Genomic DNA, 24104 nt, shown 5'->3' with positions numbered 1-24104 from the left:
ATGTTTTCAAAAGCATTTTCCAATGTTGATGGTGACATATACATGCCTGTTTGAATTTTAATCTTAATGATTTGTAATTGTTTAATCAGGATATTCTTTAAGTTTCAAGTAGGGATTTTTAGATTTTGAAGTTTCATGAAAGATTACATTTGAGGCGTACTCTTTAGTGAAATAGAGTCTTAATTAGTTAGTATTTTGTAATGCATGCTGTGGGTAACTCTTCTTGTCATCTGTATAAAAGTTTAGAGTTTCCATAGTTTGTTATTTACCAATAACAAGAAATGAAAAATCTCATCATTTTTATGCAACATATTTCCTATTTTATTCGCAGGTCCTTTATCGAGTTGGTGGTAACTATGTTGAAATGATAGACATTGAAAAATTAACTTCATATTCATTTACTGTCCCCTTTGAATTATCTTCTCTTCATCTGGTTGGCCCACATTCTTGGCTCATTGAGGCAGCAGATGGCAGGTGAGTTTGGTATGATGCTTTGATCTAAGTACAGTAACAAAATGTAAAAAAATGAGAAACTTGATGGTTGGAATGTTTACCTTAGGCTGTTGTCTGTGAAGGGGGTTCGTGGAACTTTAGAAAAAGGAAGCAAGGAGGGTGGAACACAATCGTAGGCAAAATAAATATTAATAGTGCAAATAAAATTGCACACACTCTCCCACTCAGTTAATGGGCACACAGTGACCCTCATGAGTGAGAATAATACCCACACTCAGGGTTTGCTGGGAGGAACTTCTAGACTATAGACCCACGAATCCTACTTGAATGAATAAAAAAAGGGATGAGACAATTAGTAAAAGACAATGGCACTCCCTCTCTCACTCAAGCTTGTAAAGCTTGGGAGTTTGTTCAAACCTTTTGTAATTATTTCTCTTTCCTTTTCCCATTCATCTCTGTAGGATTGTTAGGCCATGTATGTAGAAGCTCCTTCTCACAAACCATGGGTGGGTACATTGTTTTGATTCACAAGGGTCACTGTGCAAGAGTGTATGACTGTAATGCATGAGTTTCAACCCCATTTTTTTATTTGCATTCCTTTGCCCCCAGCCAACGATTACTTCCTTAGGCGACTGCCTTAGGAAGTATCCCTTGTGTTTATTTCAGCTTTAGTAACATTATACCAATTTATATGGGTGACTTGGATGAAAAATACTAGAAAACTTGCTCTTTTTAAGGAGTGATTGAATAATCACTTATTTATCAAGAATCTCTAGAATGTTGAATTTAATTTTTTGATACCACTGGCAAATTCCATGTTGCCTGTACACATTGTTGTTGTACCAAATTTAGCAAATTCCTAGAGAAATGTACAAAATGTCTGAAGGAGTTTTATGTATGCAATTTATATGGGCCATGTAATCTCACTCTATACTGTCTATTTTTTTGCAAATAAAATTTGACCTATTTTTAAAATGCCCTGTCAGAATGAGACCATTAGAATTCCCTATTTTTTTTAGCCACTCTATGTAATCTCACTCTATGCTGTGTATTTTTTTGCAATCAAAATTTGACCTATTTTTTAAATGCCCTTTCAGAATGAGACCATCAGAATTCCCTATTTTTTTAGCCACTCATTTCATGGTTCATGTTATTTTCGTGTTGTTGCTAAAATATTTGCTCGCACACTGAAATTTTAAAATTATTTAGAATTTAGTATTGCAATATTACAGTGTAGATTAACTGGAGATTGCTGTATTACTGGAGATTATGTTTTTATAAGTTCTTGTTAGGTTTATGAAAGCATTGAATTCTCTGATGCTTTATGATGAACACTGATGAATGAGCAATCTTCATTCTAGAATGGATTTGAGATTGACATGTTCATAATATCCCAATTCTTCTTGCATTCTGCATTTTTATAGAGGTTTTAATGTGAGAATAGAAGTTAAATTTGGGCAGTACTTGTAGGGCAAGGATAAAAGCCTGTCAGGATATTTTTCTAAATTCACATGTTTAATTTTTGTAGTCTGTGTTTGCATTAATTTTTACTTTAGGATATGGTTATTTTGTGAAATATAAAACACAATCATAAATATACCAAAATTCATTTCTTTATTCTTTTATGGCAAGGGTGGAATTGAGAGTAGTTGATGTAATCACTGATGTAGTAAGAATAGAATATTTTGAGAAATAGAAAGAAAATCTTAAAAATACAAAACACTCAGCCAAATGAATGGATATAGTGAGCATTTTGAAAAAAAAACAAGGTCATTTGGTGTTCTCAGTTGGGTGTGGCAATTTAAAATATATCAGCCAAAAATTCAATATGCCATGCAAATATCTTGAACAGAACATGCTAAAAGACAAGGTGAATTATTTTTCATTGATCTTGATGTTTTCTTGACATTTGGCTTCAAATTTGAGTATATATTATTTCTGCACTGATAGCATTATAAGAAAACTTTTTAACAGCACTATTCTTTTTCTTATCTAAAATACCTACTCTGTTACCCATCTTCTTTATTTCAATGGTGCCATCTTTAGTACCTAATAATTGTCCTTTTGCGTTACAGTTATAACTTTTTAGGTTGAAACTTTAAATATGTGACTATACTGTATTCTTAAATTGATTCATTATTTTTCTTTGTGTGCTAAGAAAGAATTATTTTTACGTGTGTTATTTATTCAGTAAAGAGGTTCAGGAGAGAGATTCAGCATAAACACCAGCAACAGACAAGAGCCATTCGTTTATAGTCCGTCTGAAAGTTAGGATCATATATTATTTATTATTTGGGACTATATTTCTTCTTCTGCTACTTCCCTGTACATGCATGCTATAGAGGACTCCCCCTCTTTTACTAATAAGCCCAATATTCTGGCCCTGGGTTCTATAAGAGTAGGGTAAGCTAGTTTGGCCTTGGAGGGAACATATTTCCCAGAGGCCATTGAACCCCTGCTCTTAATTATGCCATGTACATACATTTTTCTATCAATCGGATATTTTATTAGCTTCTTTCTTCCCCAGTTGATGTTGTGCCCAACAGAGCAGCTGTAAATTGTAAAATCTAGCAAAGTATCATTTTAAATATCAATATTATCTGAAGCAAAGTTCCAAGCTATTAGGACTGCAATATACTTCATAAATTTTTTTTCATAAGTATGGTTTACATAAAATGATTTTATTAAATTGCATAGTGGAATTGGAAAGGCAAATGTTATTGGCTTTTTGTCACTATGTTCCAATCCATTATTTGCCCTTGGACATACATTGTATTAATATCCAATCCATTATTTGCCCTTGGACATGCATTGTATTGATTTGTTTCCCGTCAATATGTGTTAAAATACAATGGCTAAAATTTTATTTATTTGAAAGATCTTAAATAGGGCAAACAACATCAAACTCTATAAAATATACATCAGATTCCCATTCTATTAGTGGGGGGGGGGGTTCCACAGGGCTCAAAATTGGGACCCATTTTATTTTTGTTATTTATTTATGACTTACCATTAAAAAATAAAAATGACCAAAGCATTAATACCATAATAATATTTGCTGATAATTTCTGATGGAAGTTGTCAAAGACTTCTGGTTAAAACGCAAAAAGGTTTTTAGATAGTGCCTGGAACTGGTGCTATCACAACAAAATAAAATTAAATAGTAGAAAGACACAAGTCTTTGCATTTAATCAAGGGGCATTGAAAGAGGATATTTATTTTGATCTTAACAATGAAAGGATTAATTGTGCATCCACCACTAAGTTCTTAGGTCTACATGTTCAACAAACTGGTGCATGGAATATTCATGTCAATAATCTGTGCTCTCAATCGCTCACTATAGTGTACACTTTTAGGTTCTTACAGGTCTTTAGAGGTATTGAAACTTTTGTATCATTCAAAGTTTTACTCCAAGGCATCATATGGACTAGTGTTTTGGGGATCATCTGTATGCATGTTGCACAAAGTTTTCTTAATTAAAAAAAGCTATTTGATGTGTACTTGATGCGTTCTTATAGGATACCATGCAGGCCGATATTCAAAAAATTAAATGTTCTTACTATTCCATCCATGTATATATTTGCCATTTCTGTCTTCAAAAATAACATCCATCTCTTTCATGTAAATATTGATATTCATTCACATCCCATCATCATCACCACATCCACAAAAGTTACCATAAATCAGCAATTTCATATAGTATCCCAATGGCGATGGGAGTAAGAATTTATAACACATTACCACACTCATTGAAAACGAGTGATAAATTAAGTAGTTTTAAATTGAAACTCGACAACTTTCTCTTACTGAAGTGTTATTATTCATTGGATGAATTTTTAAATGATAAGCAGTTGTAGTGCATTTTGTTCATAATACATACTTTAATTTATATGCTCTTTTTTTACTAAGCATGTTAAGAGTGTTGAAATATACTCATATTGTACTTGTTTGTGTTCGATGACCAACATGTGTATGGTCTGTGGACAATAATAATATTATTATTATTAATATATTTTATTCAATTAGAAAATGTGCAAATGCCTATTTTATGAATAAAATGGACAAAGACATGACATTAAATATCCAGAATAAAAACCCTGCAATGCATTGAACATTTTTCACAGAACTAGTAGGAATATACATTATGTACTTTTTGAGTTTCTGTACCATTTTTTGTAGTAAGCCCAAGGAATTTGGTGTTGAAACTATGTGTACAGCAAGGGAAATTAGTTCAGTGGTCAGTAGCAAGTCACTATTTAGAAAATTAATTTTAATATGAAACTCAAATGGAAGGAATTCTGTTAGATGTTCCACTATTTGTTGTTGTTGTATCTTAAAATTAAGATAGCTTTGCAATAAAATGCTCACTTGAGTGTTAACTGTACTTAAAAGTATTCCTGCTATTACAAGATTTCATTTTTCCCCAGAAAATATGTTCTTGAGAAGAAAAGTGATCAAGTGCCATGCGCAAATCACCTTGTCTATTTGGATGAATTTGACTCAAAGGATGGAGAAAAGGGCATTACCTTAGGGCAAATCAAAAGATGTGAATCACAGCCTATGGATAAGTTTGTCCTTAGTTCTGCCATTGGAAATCAGATTGATGCCCCAAATCGATTGCTGTCAACAGAGAAAACATATGCCACAGTTGCTGTAGGGTTTCCTGAACTGAAACACAGTGAGAATGATATTTATTTATGGCCCAGGTCATCTGTGGAAACTAATGGACATCAACAAGTTAATTCTCCTCCAACTAATAGCACTTCAGTGTTACTCAAGGATTGTGGTCAGGTAAAGTAAAATTTTCTTTCACTAAAATTTGTAACATTTCATCAATAATATAATGGTCAGTGGATCAATTGAACAATGTGATAGAAGCCAAAGAACATGACATAAAATGTGTTTATTTGCAAAGAATTGTTTTGTGTTTGTTTGTAGACTCACAAGCTATTTCATATTTTTCAAGATTGTTCGCTGCATGCCCGAATGGAAAGCTCCAAAAGAAGCGTTCCCAGAACAAAATGACAAAAAAAGATCAGGTGTGGCTGCATTTTTAGAGATTACTGATGTGATGTCCCAAAAACTGCGATACATTCCAATTCCAGAGTAAGTTTTATTTGTTATTAAAATGATTCATTATTTTGTCCATGAATAAACATGCATTGTTATCATGTGTTCTGAAATGCACCAATGTCTCAAGATTAATTAGATACTGAACATCAACACTTAAATTATGTATTTATTTATAGTCAGAACTTGAAGCTGTGAAAAATGTAGATATAAGTTTAAAATAGCCATGTTTGAAACGATACCTTAGCTATTTTTGACCCATTAGTATTTTGTGTTGAAATACGATTAGCATTTTGTATTAAAGACACTACCATTCCGCAGCAGTAGTAAGTTAGGAAATGTTTGAATTATGAAATATTTTTGCTAAGGCAACACTGTTCAACAATAGTCGCAGTGCAGATAGCCCAACATACCAAGTAAATAAGTTTGATTTGCAAAAACTAGTATTCAGCGTTGATTAATTCCTAATTGCTTTATAAAAAATTATTACTTACTGAATAAAATTAGTCTAGTTTAGTGTATATCTAGCTGGAGAGCTTTAATCAGAAAATTGAAATTTCATTCTCTGCCTATCAGAATTGTCTTCAAGTGTAATGTGCATCTTCACATTTTAATATGAAACTAGATTTTATGAACAAAATTGCTCAAGTAAAATTTCAAAATACTGTATGAATTTTTACGTAATATTTGCACTTTTTGCCACATCAGTAAATTTTATTTAAATAGCTAATGATGAAGTATTTGTGCAAAAATATTAACGAAAGTAAATTATTATGTGACTCAGTTTTTCACTATTTTTGGTTTCATGTTGTTCCTCATTAATCCTCATGAAGTTGCAAGTACTAGGTAGTACAAAACTGAGCTATACCTGAGAATAGTTTATAGATTAAGACATGTTTTTTGAAAACATGTCTTAATGCTTGGTGAATATCTTTGCAAATTATCAACCCTATAGCTACTGTAAAGATATGCATGCAAAGGTAACTGCAGGAGAAATGTTCTTTGGTGCTTGACCATCTCTCACTCCAAGGGTACAGAGCCTCTTCTTATCTTCATTACCCCAAACTCTTTCGTATCAAGAAAAGGCCAACACCCACCTCCTCCAAACTGGTTCCTCCCTCACTCATTAAGGCTCGCCATTTATATGAACACTCTTTCCAACTGTTCACCACTTTTAATAATTAAACATTGCATGGTTGAAAGTCAACTGATTAAATGCAATTTGGTGTCAAATCTATTTGATTATTACTAGGAAAGTAAATGCCTTTTGGGTTTTATGCAATGTTTAAATATGAATCCTTGGAATTTAAAGCACCAGTAGTTGCTCCCCCTAGGGACATGAGGAAAGAAAAGGTGACCAGGGGGATTATAAAGGTCTTCTAACTGCTCTCTCTATACCCACAGAAGAGTGGGATGTGTTTCATAACCAGCCTTTCTTCTGTATAGAGAGGGGAGAAAATGCTCAGGCTGCTGTAGATGAAAGGTTGATTACCAAGAAACATATTTTGAATTTTTTTGAGGTTTGTATATGTTTGGTAAAGAAGTATAGAGGGCTAATTGGGAAGATGAGCTCATGATTGGAAAATCCGTTTTCTGATCGTTTCATTGAAATTGCAGTATAAAAATGACAAATAAATTAGTTTGAAAAATTCTAAAATATTTTTCTCTCTAATTGCAGACCTTCTGTTATGTCACCATATGTAGCTTTTCTCTATGGGTCTACTGATACATCAGTTTTATTGGCTGGTACAAGTGGTAATGGGGTTGTCTCATTGGATGCTGGTGGTTCCATTCGCCTCTGGGAGACAGGCCTTGCCAACCTTGAGCGCTCTCTAACTGCTTGGCGAAATAACATTGGGTCTGGTGAGACATTGTTTTGAGGTCCTTTGATTGTACTTAGAGCTATCATGTGTAAGAAAAATATGCAAAATTTGGGTTTTAGTCGTGGAGATAGTGAAGGACCATGGAAACTGATTGAAATTCTTGAAAATGTTAGATTTTGTGGTAAAAATCCTTTTGAAAGTTATTTTATTAATGTAATAGTTCCAAAATACTGCATTTTTGGTTGAACAATTAAAAAAATTCATGTGATTATAAAATTCATAGCATATTCCATAACTTTTAAAACCTGATTGTGGTGCAATCAGATGATCATACCAGTGCAAACCATTAAGTAGAAATTTAAAGCATTGGTCTAATGTAGTCCCCTATGGTTAGAGATAAAGAAATGGGAAATTCGAGAAAGAGGAATTCATGGATGCAGAACTGTCACAAAACTGGTAGTACTATATAAACCCAGAAACCATGAGCAATATTTTCTCTTAAAGCATAATAAAAAAGGGGATGTCATACATGAGTTCAGATTTCTCAATTATTAGGCCCTCTTGGAAGACACTCAACATTATTTCGGTTCCTTCACTGCTTCCTCTGGGGTAAAGGAGTACAACCATCAGGTCTTAAAGGAATAAAATATGCATCCTAGCACTTTTTCAAAGCCATCAAGAACCCTCCAGCATCCTTCTTTTCTTGGAAAGGCATTGTGTTTGCTTATTTTTCTATATATTTTGAAGTGGTAATACTTTTCTCACTGCTTTTGTGACTTGAACCTCTCCAAGTACAAGATTTTGATTTGTTTGACCATGTTCATGTGGCACACTCCTATAAATATGTCTTCCTAAGATGTATAGATAAAAAGGAAGCCTAAAACATTATGTTGTTTTTCCAAGTAAGGGAAAGGGATCAAGATTAAAGGCCTGTTGAAAAGGCCCTTCTTATGAGGTTTGCATCAACTAAGACCTTAAGACTTATGAATTAATTCTTGTCTGATCCATCACTTTATTTGACTTTTAAGTTGCATGCAAATTATTCTAGAACAGTAATTCTGAAATGGACTGAGTTAAAACTGACATTTTTGCCATCTGTTTTTGATATTATTTTGTTATTGATGATCTAATATAATTTTCTCAGAAAATTTGGTGCTAGCATCTACAAGTAAATATAGGGTTTTTCATAAAATAATAACTATTTCAATCAATGCTTCTTTCAGTCAAACTGTGTATGCCTAGATTTATTGCAGTGACTGATCGTTAATTTGATACATTTTCTGTAAGTCTTGGAAAAAAGGGGAAATAATGGGATGAATGAAATGTTAATTCTTCTGCATGATGACGAAGCATACTCAGTCCACACAAGCAACAAACATCAGTTTTAACTACTGGAGCAGTAGTCATAGAATTAATTTAAGATGACATCAACGGCCAGAGTTAGGAATATGAAATGAGAGTATGAAATAGTTTAATTGAAGAAAAGTTACTTGACAAAACTAAATGAGTAACTAAAAGGCTCGTAAAAGGCCTAATATGTAGTTTGCCACTGAAGGTTGTTATAAACCAGCAACTCAAGTTATAATGATTAACCATCATGTTCACTTGTTTTATTGCATCTTCCTCTATAATACTATTTAAAGACAGTTCTCAACTGTACATTCAGTAAACGCTTGATTATCTGTGTGTGGATTAACCTTCCTCTTCTCTCTTCCCAGCACCTCAAAATTTTATTTGCTACTATTAAAATCTCAAATTAATCACAAAGGATGAAAAAGGAGATTTCATTTATTTTGTAATCACATTCCCTTTTTTCAACTATTTTGATCGAAAGGAATTGCATCCATTTCATCGATTGCTATTATATTTCTACGTATTTTTGTTCTCCATTTTTTTCAATAATCCCTGCTTCATCATGCTTCCATTAGCATGGTTAATCAAGATTTACTTTTTATACATTTTTTAACCCCATTTGGGTCGAAATTCTAGCTGTACCACTGGTTGTAGCCATGAATTTTAATTTTATTTTGTATTCAACTACGCAGGTCAGAGCAACCTTCAAATGACCATTCAGAGTGAGAGTGGAAAGGATGTCTCCTCACCAAAGTTTGGGAAAGTTGACCCGACAGGAGCACCTCATGTCGGAGGAAACACGTGGGCAGGTGGCACCGGAGGGAGAGACACTGCTGGTCTTGGAGGCAAGGGAGGCCCATACAGATTAGATGCAGGGCATGATGTGCACCAGGTGAGACCAAGCATGGGCAAGATATAGTCATAAGTAGTTGAAATAATGAAAATACACATAGACCACACACTTTTTCTCCCCAAATTTCACCTTGAAAATGAAGGTGGAACTTCCTTGCAAATACCTATTTGGTATTGAGATTCTGATTATAATTTTTATGTCATCTTTCATATACACCTTCAGTTGCATCATTATTTGGTATTCTACCATTGTAGGTAGGTTTTGGATGGACACAAACTTAATGCCCCAACACTTCTTAACCTTGCCCATGACACAACCCTGCACTAAAACAAACCCCTCTTCGATTCTGCATGTCTCCTACATCCCTTCATTCTGTCCGATGTACCTTTTTTTCCTCCCTCTTCCTCACTTGCCTAATACCCTCTGTCACTGTCAAAATCTCATTGCCCATCAAAATGCCCTGCATCCATCTTTCCTACCTACTTGAGATTTCTCCCAAAAATCCTCTTTCCTCTGCAATCACATATAATGCTTGTTTGTTTTCTTTTCCATCTATTTTACTTTTTTTGACCTCTCCAAACCAGCATCTCAAAAGCCTCCAATCTATGCCAAATGTATTGCATCAATAGCCAAGTGTCCGAGTGGTACTAAACCATGCTTCATGTCAAAGTTTTTATTACTATTTTTTTATCATCCTTACTCAACATCCTCATCATTAATATACTATTTTTTGTGAAAGCTTTTTTGCCTAATTCTTCTTCTTATGTCCTCATTGCTTTGGCCATCTTGGTCCAAAACACTGCCAACATAAATAAACTACTTCACCTTCTGTAATTTTGCCTCTATTTTAACATTTCACTCAGCCTTCTTCTTTCCTGGAAACCTTATAACCTTTTGTTTTTGCTGATCCCATGCCTCTCACATTCTTACAAGACTTACCTTGTATTAAAAACAGTAGTAATTATTTATGCTTCTGCTACCTGTATATTAGAAAATTGAAATTTTCAATGTGAAATCACGCATTTGTGTAAACAATTAAATTAGTTCCTTTGGGTTTCATTTTATGATTAACGAGTATCTCTCTTGAATGTGGTTTCATTCATATAGATAAATGTATTATTGGCATTCGCTTTACAGCTTTCAGATGAAGAAAAGGCTCAAGTGCCCGAGCATGTTCGCAGGGCAGCCAGAGAAATGGCCCAGAAGGCATTCAAACAGCGTCTTAAGGAGATCAAGATGAGCGAATATGATGGCTCTCTTTATGATCAGTTTTCCTCTGGTGTCAGTAAACAGGTGGGCCATCAATTTTCTAATTTATTTACTGTCATCAAGATGCAAGAAAGGTAGAAAGGTGAAAAATATCTCTATAAAATAATTACATGCAGCAGTCCTAAGGGTATGTCTTTTTACTGTTTGAGTCTAGTTGTTAATAATCTTTCATGATAAATAAATGTATCTGTTATTTCATTAATCAATAATGCACAAATTGGAGGAAGTGGTCCTTAATTGAAAAGAAAAGTTCCATTTCATGTTCTACATTTTTATTAATGCTGAAAAATTAGTTATATTTATTAGCTTGTCATCAGATTATTTTAATTAAGTGAGCCATTGCAAAATATAATCATCTTCTCAAATTCCAAAGAAACTGCGGGAGATGCCACAACAGTAACCTTTAACGGAGTCATCTGCTAATGTGCATTTCAATGCAACAATTTCAGAGTGTAAAAATCATTCGCCTTGCCTGGGATTCGAACCCAGATCCCTCAATATCTGGTTGAGTGCTTTAGCCAGTTAAGCTATCAAGGCATCCTTTTAAACTCTGAAATTTTAAAAGGACGCCTTGATAGCTTAACTTGCTAAAGCACTCGACCGGATATTGAGGGATCTGGGTTCGAATCCCAGTCAAGGCGAATGATTTTTACACCCTGAAATTGTTGCATTGTAATCATCTTCTATCAATTCGAAACCTGGGTCGTGTTTTTAAAATAAAGTGTGTGGAATTACAAAGTCAATTATTTCATTACATTTCAATATGTTATGCAAATTCCATAAAGTTACGCCTGAGACAACAAATCTTCTATCAAATTTTACCTGATATTCCAGCATCCTGCTGTTTACTGCTCTAGATTTGTTTTTACAAAATTCATGACACGGAATGACCCCCATTACTACCCAATGATAGAGCTGAAGCAATTAAGCAAGCAAGAAGGATATTTTTCTGAATTTTTATAACTTAATTAACCCATGGAATTAGTTTTCATATGTAAAACTCTATCAAAATTAATATTTCATCATTTTAATAACCATAACATTTAATTCAATTTATAAATTGTTATGTTATAAAAAATATTTGTATGATATCTAGTGTTCCCTATTCCGACGAACATGGAGTTAGCTTATCCAAGTGCTTTGAGTTTAAGTCATGCCATTGTCACGTTATTTATTTTTTTAATTTTTTCAATCCATTGTACAAGGTGCAGTAACAAAGCTTTCTTTTTTCAAAACGCAATAAGACCCATTTTATGAAACAATCTTTTTATTATTTTTGAATGTAGGTACATATTTAAAGTTTTGTTTAAAACAGTTTTGAAAATCAGAGGTGATGCCCCCCATAAACTGAATAAGCTGATTTCTGGCATTTGTCATGACCCTTATCAGCATAGCATCAGGCATGTTGGCAATTTCTACCCGGATGTTGCCCTTCAGGTCTTGACGGGTCCTTGGATGGTCGACATAAATGCAGGATTCCAAAAAACTCCCAAAAAAATTGCAAGAGGCCAAATCGGAGGAGTGGGCTGACCACCCCCAAATCACCCCTTATTGAGATGAGGCGCTCTGAGAAGTGTTTCCTCAATACAGCCATCAATACAGTTGACATGTGAGCGGTTGCTCTGTCCTGTTGGAACCAAATGTCCCCTAAGTCCAGTTCATCAAGTCATGGAAAAAAATTCTTCCAATATGTTTACATACTGGTCTGAATTCACTGTCACTGTGACCTCATTTTCTTCAAAAAACCAGGGACCTACAATACCAACTGAGGAAATCGCACACCACACTGTGAATTTAGGCGAATGCAAAGTCGTTTGATACAATTCTCTGGGATTGGTGTCAGCCCAGTAGCTCATGTTCTGTTTGTTTACATATCCACTCACATGAAAATGGGCTTCATCACTGAAAAACACAGTTGTGTCTTTGGGAACGTTTTCAAGAAGAGCCTCACATGCATTCTTCCGAGAATTGAAGTCACCTTTGGAGAGTTCCTGCACAATCGCCAACTTGTAAAGATGGTAATGAAGGTTATCTTGAAGAATTTGCTTCAGTGAACTATCACAAAGTCCAAAGGCAGATTTGTATTCAGAATGTAATGGGGATTGCAAGATGGTGACTCTCACTGCCTCAATGTTCTTAGATGATCTGATTAATAGGCTGAGGGACTCCAGTTCTTCATCTTGTTGCACTCACAGTTTGTCTGAGTGTAGTGACTCTTGTAATAACTGATTTTCAGTACAGGACAGGGCCCAATGGGGCTACATTGAAACGATTTTGGAAGCCTGTTAGGTTGCAATCACAGAACATCCGTTTGAAAAGTAGGTCTCGATGGCAAAAGCGTGCTCCTCACTGTTCCAACTAATGATGGCGACTGACCAGGGTGGAGGAAAAACTTCAGAAGCCTAGCTATCGAATGAGACCACTTATACCTAGCTATGATCTTTACAGCCTGATTGGTGCGAATTTCAAAAGAGGAAGTTATGTTACCAAACCCTGTATAATGACACAAAGTGAGCTTGAGATTGGGGGCTACTACTCCCTTTGTTATTTCGGTGTATTTGACTTCCAAATGTGATTGTCTAATGGATTATTAATTTTGATTCTATCTAAAATATACTCATATAACTTTTTTGAGAGGATTTAGGCATATGTATATATATATTTGGTAAATACGTTAATGGTTTATATTTTCCTGTTGGAACTGCAAATTTGAGTTGATTTATTCATTACATTCCTTAAACCTATATGCATTAACAGAAAGCAAAAAGTGAATTTAAATTGTAAGAGTTATTGTGAGGATGATTGATTTACATTGTGATGACTTATTTCAGATTGTAAAACATCCTACTTTTTGCATTCTTATTTTAGGTGAAGTCTCTAAGAGTTATTCTAAGCAACTTGCAGGCCAAATCAAAGGAGAGACAGTGGGTAAGACATCAGACATCTGGAGAAATGGATGATACCAAACTTATAGAAGGTTTGTGCCATTGTGTGATGGTTCATTTGAGAAAACAATGTTGTTATACCACATAGGTGTAGTTTGATTCAGTCCATTTTAATGGGAACTTTATGGATTAAATTTTATTTGCCTCTTTTGCTGATTTTCTTTTTGTAAATATGTTAAATTTTCCTAGGTTTGACAGGAGAAAAAACAATTTACAGACGACGTGCTGAAAAGGAACCAGAATTGGGAACACCCCAACAAAAACCAAAACGGTTGAAAATTGTTGTAGATGTATCAGGAAGCATGTACAGGTTTGTTTTATTACCATATTTGATTCAGAGGCAATTTTATCTGATAGAGTTGCTAGACCTCCAATTCCCATATTTTGTACCTGTTATCATGTAGACTTCCTCTTGTTGGCTCTATACAATAAATTCTCATGACTTCAAAAGGGACCAAAAATTTGTGCTTTGAAAGATCTTGGCTCCTCATAGAATTTGATCAGTAAAATTACTCTACCACTTTATCTGCACTTTAACGATTTGGCAGATTGACTTGGAAATCTTGAAATTTAAAGTTTTTGCTATATTTTGGAAGAAGACGTGCTGATGGGTGTATTTATTAGAATGATATGGTAATTAATAATTGAGGTCGTGAGTTGACAAATTGTTGTCTTCTGTTGATGGGCAAAAGTCCATGACATGAGCGTAACTAATACTTTTGAATTTAATATTGAAAGGAAATCTTTTTTTAGTTGTCTTCCTTTTCTTGTGCAACTTTTGCTGCCAATGAAGTCAGCCAAGTGGATCATTCTGCTTCTTGAGCTGCAGTGAGATTCTCTTTCATCGTAATTCACAGATTGGAATCCAGCCTTGAGTGAGCACTCTGCTGGTGCTTTCATATTTCCTTTTAGCATTCTCTGAAGTAGCATTAATTTTATATTTTTCCAAAATGTATTGTTTCCTATTTCCGGGATAAAATACATTTTCTCCCATAACAATGGGATTCATTTGGGAATGTAGAAAGAGGGCATGAAAGGAGTAGAGAGAAGGGAATTGAAGAAGGTTCAAGGGCAAGTAGGACAGGCAGGGGTCCAAACCCTAAAAATCCTTATGTATTCTTACTGGAGAATTCACTTTATATGCTTGGACTTCTCATCTATCATCCCCTTGTGGTCAATTCTCCAATTATATGAGACCAATAAACCCATTCCTGTTGACCGCAGAGGATCCTTTTTTTCTGGAAGGGATTTACATGAATCGTCCCATCACCTATTTTAGGATGTCAGGTTCCATCTTACAAAACAATCCTAAAACTCTGGTGTCAGGTACTTAAAATACTTCTGTTAAGACACTTTTAAGCAAGCTCTAAAACCCATATTTAAAACCCTCATTCTTAAAAGATTTAGATTGGTTATATCTTTTTAATGTGCTCTTACTTATAATTATTGTAATTGGGGATGATTTCATAATTGTGAAATAAAAGTTTACTAGTACACCGTTGACATTTATTGGAGAAACTCCTGCTGAGGAATTTTCTTTGGTTGATGCGTTGGATGAATTGCATTTTTCACCACCTATTGAGATTAAAACATTTACAGATTAAACTGTTGAGACTGAATTGAAGGAGAGTGTATAAGTAGTAATGGAAAACCAAATTTTTATTATAAATTCTTGGTATTCTCACTCCCTGAGTCCCAGTTGTAAACCATAGCATATTGAAATGCTGTTCCTGAATTGAACTCCCTAATTGAGTGATCAAATCTTATTTTTTCATTTAGGTTTAACAGCTATGATGGCAGATTGGACAGGGTGATGGAAGCAACTATATTGGTGATGGAAGCTTTCGAGGGCCATGAGAGCAAATTCAAATATGACATAGTGGGGCATTCTGGGGAAAGCTATGATTTGACGTTTGTGGATCATAATAACCCACCCAGAAATAATAAAGATAGATTGGATGTTATTAAGGTTGGTAATTTTTGATAAAAGGCTAATTGTTAGTCATCATTAGTGCAGTTTCTCTAGAGCTCAGCATTGATGGTAGAGTAAACTTTTCTGTTTTCCATCTAAGCCACTGACTTAAGAGAAAAAATTGGGGGTCAAATATAAGGTTTATGCCTGAAAGGCAAGCTGTATAGCCAGAATGTGTTTATGAGTTCTCATGTACTTTCCTTGAGGAACTTTGCATTCATTTTCAAAAAATATTTACCATACAAAAGAATTTTTAAGTGACTGCAAGAAACGTAAAAATGACCCATATTGTATGCCAAGATGTGTTTTCAGTTTTGTCCTAGATGTTTAAATTTATGAATAATGACGGGAAAATTAAAATAACTATAATTATTATACTCTACTGCAGGGATCATTCTATATTTTATTTGTATCTACACAAGTGCATTTTTTTACTTACCTTATTCATGTAATTCTTACCTTCATGTAAATGTGACTGTGGGTAAATGGTAATTATTACTATTATTTTGATAATGCATGACATGATGCACCAAAGGAATAAACAAACATTTGTAATGGTATTGAAATTTAAGGTTGAGATGTTGGTTTTCCTTTATGCTACCTCAAATATTATTGAATCCTGACTTAAGACAAAAGAAGCTTTGTTTTTTAGACCAATGATTTTGAAATGGATAAAAAAATATATAAATATATATGGGTTTCAGAAGTTGTATATCATGTTTTAAAATTTTGTTACAGACATTTCTATTTACCTTTGCTGTGAAACATGCAGAATTCTAGGCAATTGGTTGGGGAGGGCTCTACTTCAAATTTCACATTGTTTGAATGAAATAGGGTCAAAGCTTTAATGCTCTTCATAAGCTGGCTACACACTTACTTTTCTTTAGGCTTCAAAAATAAGGAAAGCATTGTAACAGGCTAATTAATCACAGAAATTCTCTGTATCACGTTAGGATTTTTTAGGTTTAGTTATGCAAAATAATTTTCTGTATAATTTCCTTCGTTTAATATGTGTCTGGTTCAATGAATATATGATCGAAAATTGAACAGGTAGCATAGAAAGTACATTTTCAATGCCCTGTGGGATCTTTTTATACCCTATATTGATGATTTCCCATTCATACAGGTATTACCAAATCTAAGAGGGCAGTCTAACATGAATTCTATATTTTAAATTATGAAAAGGATTGTTTTAATTACGATGACTATTAAAACAATTTACATGATTGTACGTAATAATTTATGAGGGGATAACGATAGTGTAGCGGCTGGTGTCCTGGCTTCCTACTTAGAGGGCCCAAAGGTTTGAATCCCAGAGGTGGCAGGATTTTCCTTAGGTATCCTGATCCCTAAATGGGGTACTATGGGGAGACTTCTTGGGGGGACTCTATGGGGGACTCCATGGGGAGACCACTTCAATTGGAGTATGCCTTCCAACAGATGGGATTTTACATTGTGTGATCCGTTGGTGCCTATTGTTCAGAGTTGGCTAATGCAGAAGCTGGGTTTCTCTCCACCCTTCCTCCATTCCTTGAACATCCTACTGCAACAAATCAACAACCAAACAACAAATTACTCTACTGTCACAAATGACCTTATTTGATTGCCTCTGCTAATAATGACTTCTACTAAATAAGTTATGAACGTCTAATCATTGGCTGCTTAGAAAATAGGAAAGAACGATTGTCAGACTACTACAAGGGTCATCCGGAAAGTAGTACCCGTTCGTGAAATAAAGACACAAAAGTAAATATTAACAAACATAAAAAATTTTATTTGAAAGAGGATACTTTAAACTACTTCTCAACATAATCTCCAAGCAAATTAAGGCATTTGTCATAACGTGTGACAAGTTTCTGTATTCCTGCTGCATAGTCCTTCGCCGCCAGCTCATTGAGATACGCGAGGGACCCATCTTGCACAAATTTTTGCATAATGCAGATGGTGTTTAACAATTTCATGAACAATTGTTCGAGAAACATTGGGAAAATGCTCACAGATGTCATCAATTGTGACGCGCCGATCGTTCCTCACGAATTCGTCAACTGAGCTCACCAGTTGGTCTGTAATGACAGACGGTCTCCCCGAACGCTCATCGTCGTGTGTGTTCCCCCTCCCCATGTTGAAGTTGCGACACCACCGCCGAACAGACGACTCGTCCATTACATTGTCTCCATACACCTCCTTTAATTGGCGATGAATATCACATGGGCGAACGTTTCTTGCATTGAGGAATTTAATCACTGCCCTCACTTCACAACTGGCGGCGTTCTCAATTTTTTTAAACATTGTAAACAATCACAGAAACAACACAGGCAATGCTAGCGTCACGCAACTTGGCTCAGAGAAGGCAGACAAGCCACTGAAGCTATCTGACCTCGTCCAGCGGCTACTCGCGTCGTCAGCACTTCATGCGGCACGAACGGGTACTACTTTCCGGATGACCCTCGTATATCATATGCAATTCCTACATCCTGATTATTTTTGACCTAATTGGCCCCTTTTTTAAACTTTATATCTCATATAATAAAAACTTTTGTTTCTTCTCTACACCAATATTTTTCACAGATCTTGACTGACCTGGAATTTTACTTGGCCAATATAATAATCTCTTAAGGAATAAATTAAAAATATCAGTATTATTAGAACCCTTTGGCCATTGATTTAATTGTTACGTAAGCTGAAAATTAAATTCTTTTGAAAATTGAATTATTGATTCTGTTGTATAAGTAAGATACTTATGAACAATCATCTAAAGGTAGATGATTTGCAATATGATTTCTTTTATCAAAAAAACTATTTTTTGTCGCCAGACTATGCATGCACACTCACAGTTTTGTATGTCTGGAGATCACACACTTGAAGCTACTAAACATGCAGTGTCAACCTTGGCTACAGAAGACTGTGATGAGGCTTTTGTGCTGGTGCTATCTGACGCAAATCTTGAACGCTATGGAATTCCACCTGAAAGATTTGGAACTGCTTTGACTTCAGTACCTAGTGTAAATGCATATGCTGTATTTATTGGGTCATTAGGTGATCAAGCTGACAGGTATGTAAGCATTTGGTGATTAAAAGCAAAATATTCCCATTTTCCATTTGTGATGAAAAATATGACTCATTTTTGTGGGTTTAAGTAATATTTAACAAACTTTGTCAATTTTTTAATTTTAAGAAAGTTGAATTTGAAGGAATACCTGAGTGTGTGTGTAGTACATACATTAAACTCTCAATTATTCATCTGGGGATTATCTGTGCTATTATCTCCTCCCAGCACCTCAAAATGTTAATAAAATTATAATAATTATTAGATAATTAAATGCTTGGACACCTCAAGATACTTAAAAATGTACTGGCTTAAAATACCTCGGAGTTCTTCAAAGTTTTAAATTTTGTGCCAAAAATCAAAATTTGTACATAATATTTAATATTTTGAATTTAAGATTCTTGTACTATCCACACTTTCCCATTATTGTTTCACTAACATTCATTAGCCAGGAGAATTCCATAGTTCCTTTCGAGGGGAGAAAATGCATAGTTTTACTAAGCAAAAATTAAGTCGTTATCATGTACACTGCATTATTCCAATCAGTATCATATGACTAATAATCCATGTCAGTGATCCCTTGCTCATATTCATCCTTCTCCAATCATTTTTTTTCCTGGCTATTTGGGTGGTTTAGCTTTCTGACAATACATTCTGGTATTCCTTGATGTTTGTTCTGTGTTCTTGTAAAACTATAATTACACCCTTATAAAAAAAATTGGAAAAAAATTGTACTTTCCATTGTTAGAAAACTCAAATTAATCACTAGGAATGATAAAGGAGAGTTTATTTGTTTTTTTATCACATTAATTTTTTTCAACTATTTTCATTCATATGAATTGAATCCATTTATATCACAACCATATTTTCCACATATTTTGGTTATCTGTGTTTTTTGATTATTTGAGCGTCATCATATGCATCCATTGGCATGGATAATTGAGAGTTTACTGTATTGTAGTGCAGATTTACAAGAGCTTCATAATTGATGTGTGTATTCAACTAGGAGGCCATATTTAGTTAATTGTAGTGGAAACAAGGTTTAAGAATGATGGTGTTTGTAGTGAGATGAGATCTATCAAATGCTGATATTTCACCGAAAAATGAGCGTACATTTTTGCATAAAATGAATTGGGAAGAGTTTCGTAACAATAGATTAATTTCAGATATTACTACAATCCCTAAAAATTATTCAAAGTACATCCCTTGAGCATTGACACTTTAATGAATGGCTTTTCCATGACGCGAAGGCTCTCTGGTTGGTTGATTTCGGAAGGCCCTTAAAGGTGAGCATGCAAGCTTCTTTGATGGGTCCAATGGTGGTGTCCTTTGAGGGAGGATTTCACTTTTGGAAATAGGAAATAGTCTGCTGGTGCCAAGTCAGGGGACTGTATGGGGGTTGGGCAATCATCATGATGTCATTGCTCAAGGTATTCGCAAGCAGACATTCGACTCTGCTTTTGGTCATCCATCACAAGACCTTTGGGACGAGTTTAGTTCAGATCTTTTGTATTGCCAAATTTTCAGTGATAATGGTATGCACTGTTATCTTATAAATGCCAATATGATCTGTGATCATGTGTACACTTATCTGATGGTCTGAATTCAGCACTTGATGCACACCTCAGGAAAAAATTGTTACTGATGCTTTTTATACAAACAAATTTGAACTTGTAGCTGCCAGATTTATTTAATCGGAAGTTAGGTAATCACCTCAGCGAACATTCTCAAGAGGGTGTGACTCCATGATTTGTAAACTATGGATTGAAGCAGAGTATAAGTTGATGAAAGGGACCAAATACTGTCACCTTTTGTGCTGAAGAGCCTTTAACCCTCTTTGTTCTAATGAGAGGTTCACAGTGCAGATACACTACTGATAAATACTCATAGCTACTGCATATTTGTGAACAGGATTAGTTAGGATTTTTTAAGGTATTCCTTGAGTATACCATGCTATTCTTTAAATAAAATATGTAGTAACCATAGTTAAGTAATCGACAATCAATGGTTGATATTATTTTATTTCTATTAAACCTAGCTTATAGCCCTGCACTGGACATTTTTAATCATGTTCAACACCCTCATTTCATTATGAAGAAATTGTTCAAAATGGTAAGAACTGGAGTTAAGAATGGAAGTCAAGGGGGAATTCATAAAATCAGTGAGGTTAGGGTAGGATCAAGCTTTTATGAACCAGTCATTCAAGGGGTTGCAATCAATTCCTAGCACATTATGAAGGCATTTGTGTATGGCATGTTGATCAAAATAAATTGAAGAGTGTGGAAATGTGGGTGTGGCAAAAGATAGAAAAGGTGAACTGAACAGGAAGGAAAGCCCGAAAAGTACTACACGTAGCACTATGGTTGGGAAGGAAAGAGGATTGTTGCGAGAAATCCAAAAGAGACAGCAAAGGTTGATGCAGAACAGTTTGATTAGTAATAGAATGTTGAAGATTGTGATTGTGGGGAGAATGTTAGGTGAACAAGGAAGAGTTAGGAATAGAGTAGGCATATTAGACGGAATGAAGGGAGAGAAGTATGCTGAATTGAAGAGGGATTTACTGTAGTGTCAAATGTCAGGTTGTGGTGTGAAGAGGCAAAGTAGTGCATTGTTGTTCAGTTTTTCATGATAGAAATCCATCTGTAAATGGGAGACTACCTAATATTAATACTTCTCCATTATATTTTTTACCAATATTGTGTTCACAATAATTATAAAATGTTCTGATAAATACAAAGAAGACAATTAAGATGCTATCCCTTCAGATCACAACTTTTCTTACTCATTGATGTAATTACATGTATTATATTTTTAACTAGAAATACTTCACCATTAACATTGTAGCAACTGGTGGTAGCTTTGCCATGTTTTAGCATTAATGAGATTTCTTTTTCAGGCTAAAAATGAAACTACCTGCAGGGAGAGCTTTTGTATGCCTTGATTTGAAGGAACTTCCTCAGATTCTTCAACAAATATTCGCATCTTCTGTATTGAGCAGTAGGTGATGAACAGTTCACATAAAAAAATTCAAATTATTAGGTGGATGAGTTACTCTTGTGAATGTTAATAAAGGGAAGTGATTGTGGACTTGAGGTAGTTAAAGGTATATACCCTGTGTTATTGTACAGAACTTTTATTTTTGTGAAATGCATCAATGTAATTGGATATTCATGAGATATTTGTAATAATTTTTATGTATTGTTCAATAAATTTTTTGGAAAACTGTCTTCAAATTTTTTAAAAGTAATCTGGATGACTTTTTAATGCTAGTTTCTCAGGAAAATTAAATGCACTTGCAGAATATTGTGAAGCAATATGGAAACTTGTCTATTGTTCATGCCCAACAAGTGTGTTCAAAAATTTCTAAACCCTGGAACTGCTTATATTTTCGTGTTTTACTCCTGATTAAAATTTTCCAATTCATCAAAGAATGGATCAGTGACCGGGTAGATGATACTAATCATTGAAAAGGTAAGATGGGACAGAGTAAAGGTAAAATTGGAGATGGTGTTTTGCTCAGTGAGTGGCATGATTACTTAATGATTTAACCAGAGACTTACTTGTCATTTCACCTGGAAACCAGTTCATAAGCTATTATGGAGAATGTTTTGCCATTTGAGGACAAAAATGTGAATTTTAAATGAAGGTAGTCAGATTTTTAGCATTTAAAGGCCGTCCATGAATAAACAACCAAACATTTGAATTATTTTCTGTATTTTCATGACCTTCATTTCATGTGTACCTTCTTCAAGCTGTGTATTCTATTATATCAGTAATATATCTTTGTTGCCTTAACTTCAGGAATTCATTAAGATGTTTAAAATTGTTAATGGATACCTATACTTGTCTTGGATATTAGTATTCAACCTTGAATTAATTTGTTTTGTTCTGTGTAAATTACATCGCCATTGAGAAGTTATTGTAATAAGCCATAGCAATTGTATAATCATGCACCTATCCCATTGCTGCTTATTGGTAACCAATTCATTTCTATTAAACTGGTATTATATTTGTTCTAAGGAATATTTTTTTGAAGAAATAATATTTCTGTTCAATGTATTTAGCTGTGCCGGAAATGACAATAGAATTATTAACACGGTTATTATATTCATATGGAAAAACTCAATGGCTCACAGTAATTTATTAATCAGCAACCTAATTTGTAATTAAATTCTCTTTATGCGAGTTAATTACCCTTATGAATATTTTTTCAGCTCGGGACATTCATGATCAGGATATGCCTTGTAAGTAAGAAATGTAAACCTATTTAACGGTAGATAAACTAATGAATACACTATCACATATGCCAAGAGATATAATTAAGAATGAGAAGTCCTTTCGTCATTACACTGTAAGATTGCTTCCTTCGAATATATTTAAATCATTATATTAAATTAACAATTATTTACTCCACCCACCTATTGGCAACTTTTGAGCGTTCGCACATTATAATGCGATAGGACACGTAAATAATTAAGTTGCCAATTTTAATATTGACTGGAACGAAATATCAGCACGTTTTACCATAACTTTTTATTTAATATTAATATTTTATTTACAAATTTTACTAGCCAAATCGCTTGGTTAAATATGTGCTAACTTCGTTGTTGAAGTCATTAGCTGAGAACCATATCTTCAACTATATGCCATAACGAGACTCGATTTTTGCACTAAGCCATTAAAGAAGGGCAAATAAAATAAATTGAAAATTTTATGGCATCACTCTGAATCAAAACTCGATTTCATTTATAAGATCAGGTAATATTTTGATTAGGCTTTTAGACAGCCTAAAGTTCACCTATCACCGAGCTTGTATGAGATTCAATTTGTCAAGTGACACAAAGGCGCTACGGTTAAGTTGAGCGGTTAAAGTGTTGTACGTCTTTATTGAATATATTTGGTAAGTGATATCGAACCGAGGAAATTATGTTCAATTTTGTTTGTAATTTTACATGCATATTTTTAATTTCATATTGGTTTTTATTAGGTACGCCCATTGATATTCGCTGGAATCAAATTGCCACGGTAGTTGGAGATCAGTGTAGGTTCCTACTGGTAGAAATTAATTCCAAAGGTGACCATGTTAACCAGGTTACAAGAGTTGATAAACAATGATGGTATGGAATTAGTAGTGCTATTTATTTCACTTAAGAAACATATTTAGAAAAGTTTTATTCAGTTTGGGATATTGCAGTTTAATTGGACCCACAGCGGAAGTGTTTCAGAATTCCAGAAAGAATGTGAAAATTTACACTTAAAGGAGGCAGTTCTTCAATTGTTGCTGTGGCAAAGCGAGTCAAGTAAGTTAAGACCTTATTAA

At 34.3% G+C, this 24104-nt stretch overlaps 1 protein-coding gene across 2 annotated transcripts in view; it reads left to right on the top strand.

The window, feature by feature from the left end:
* c12.2 (von Willebrand factor A domain-containing protein c12.2) overlaps window positions 1-22030 on the top strand; it is a 108368-nt gene extending 86338 nt beyond the window's left edge. For both annotated transcript variants that reach the window (XM_071594177.1, XM_071594178.1), the window contains exons 24-34: window positions 332-474; window positions 4881-5244; window positions 5420-5559; window positions 7202-7386; window positions 9392-9591; window positions 10690-10845; window positions 13690-13798; window positions 13956-14076; window positions 15546-15735; window positions 18552-18790; window positions 21681-22030. In XM_071594177.1, coding sequence (XP_071450278.1) covers window positions 332-474; window positions 4881-5244; window positions 5420-5559; window positions 7202-7386; window positions 9392-9591; window positions 10690-10845; window positions 13690-13798; window positions 13956-14076; window positions 15546-15735; window positions 18552-18790; window positions 21681-21789 — 1956 coding nt within the window. In that variant the 3' untranslated portion in view covers window positions 21790-22030. The remainder of the gene's footprint in view (window positions 1-331; window positions 475-4880; window positions 5245-5419; window positions 5560-7201; window positions 7387-9391; window positions 9592-10689; window positions 10846-13689; window positions 13799-13955; window positions 14077-15545; window positions 15736-18551; window positions 18791-21680) is intronic.
* The last annotated feature ends 2074 nt before the right edge of the window (window positions 22031-24104 follow it).

Source organism: Hetaerina americana, unplaced genomic scaffold (assembly GCF_022747635.1).
Source record: "Hetaerina americana unplaced genomic scaffold, ioHetAmer1.1.p SCAF_6, whole genome shotgun sequence".
Lineage (NCBI taxonomy): Eukaryota > Metazoa > Arthropoda > Insecta > Odonata > Calopterygidae > Hetaerina > Hetaerina americana.
Note: the sequence above shows the minus strand (reverse complement) of the source record. Positions and strands in the feature narration are given on the sequence as shown.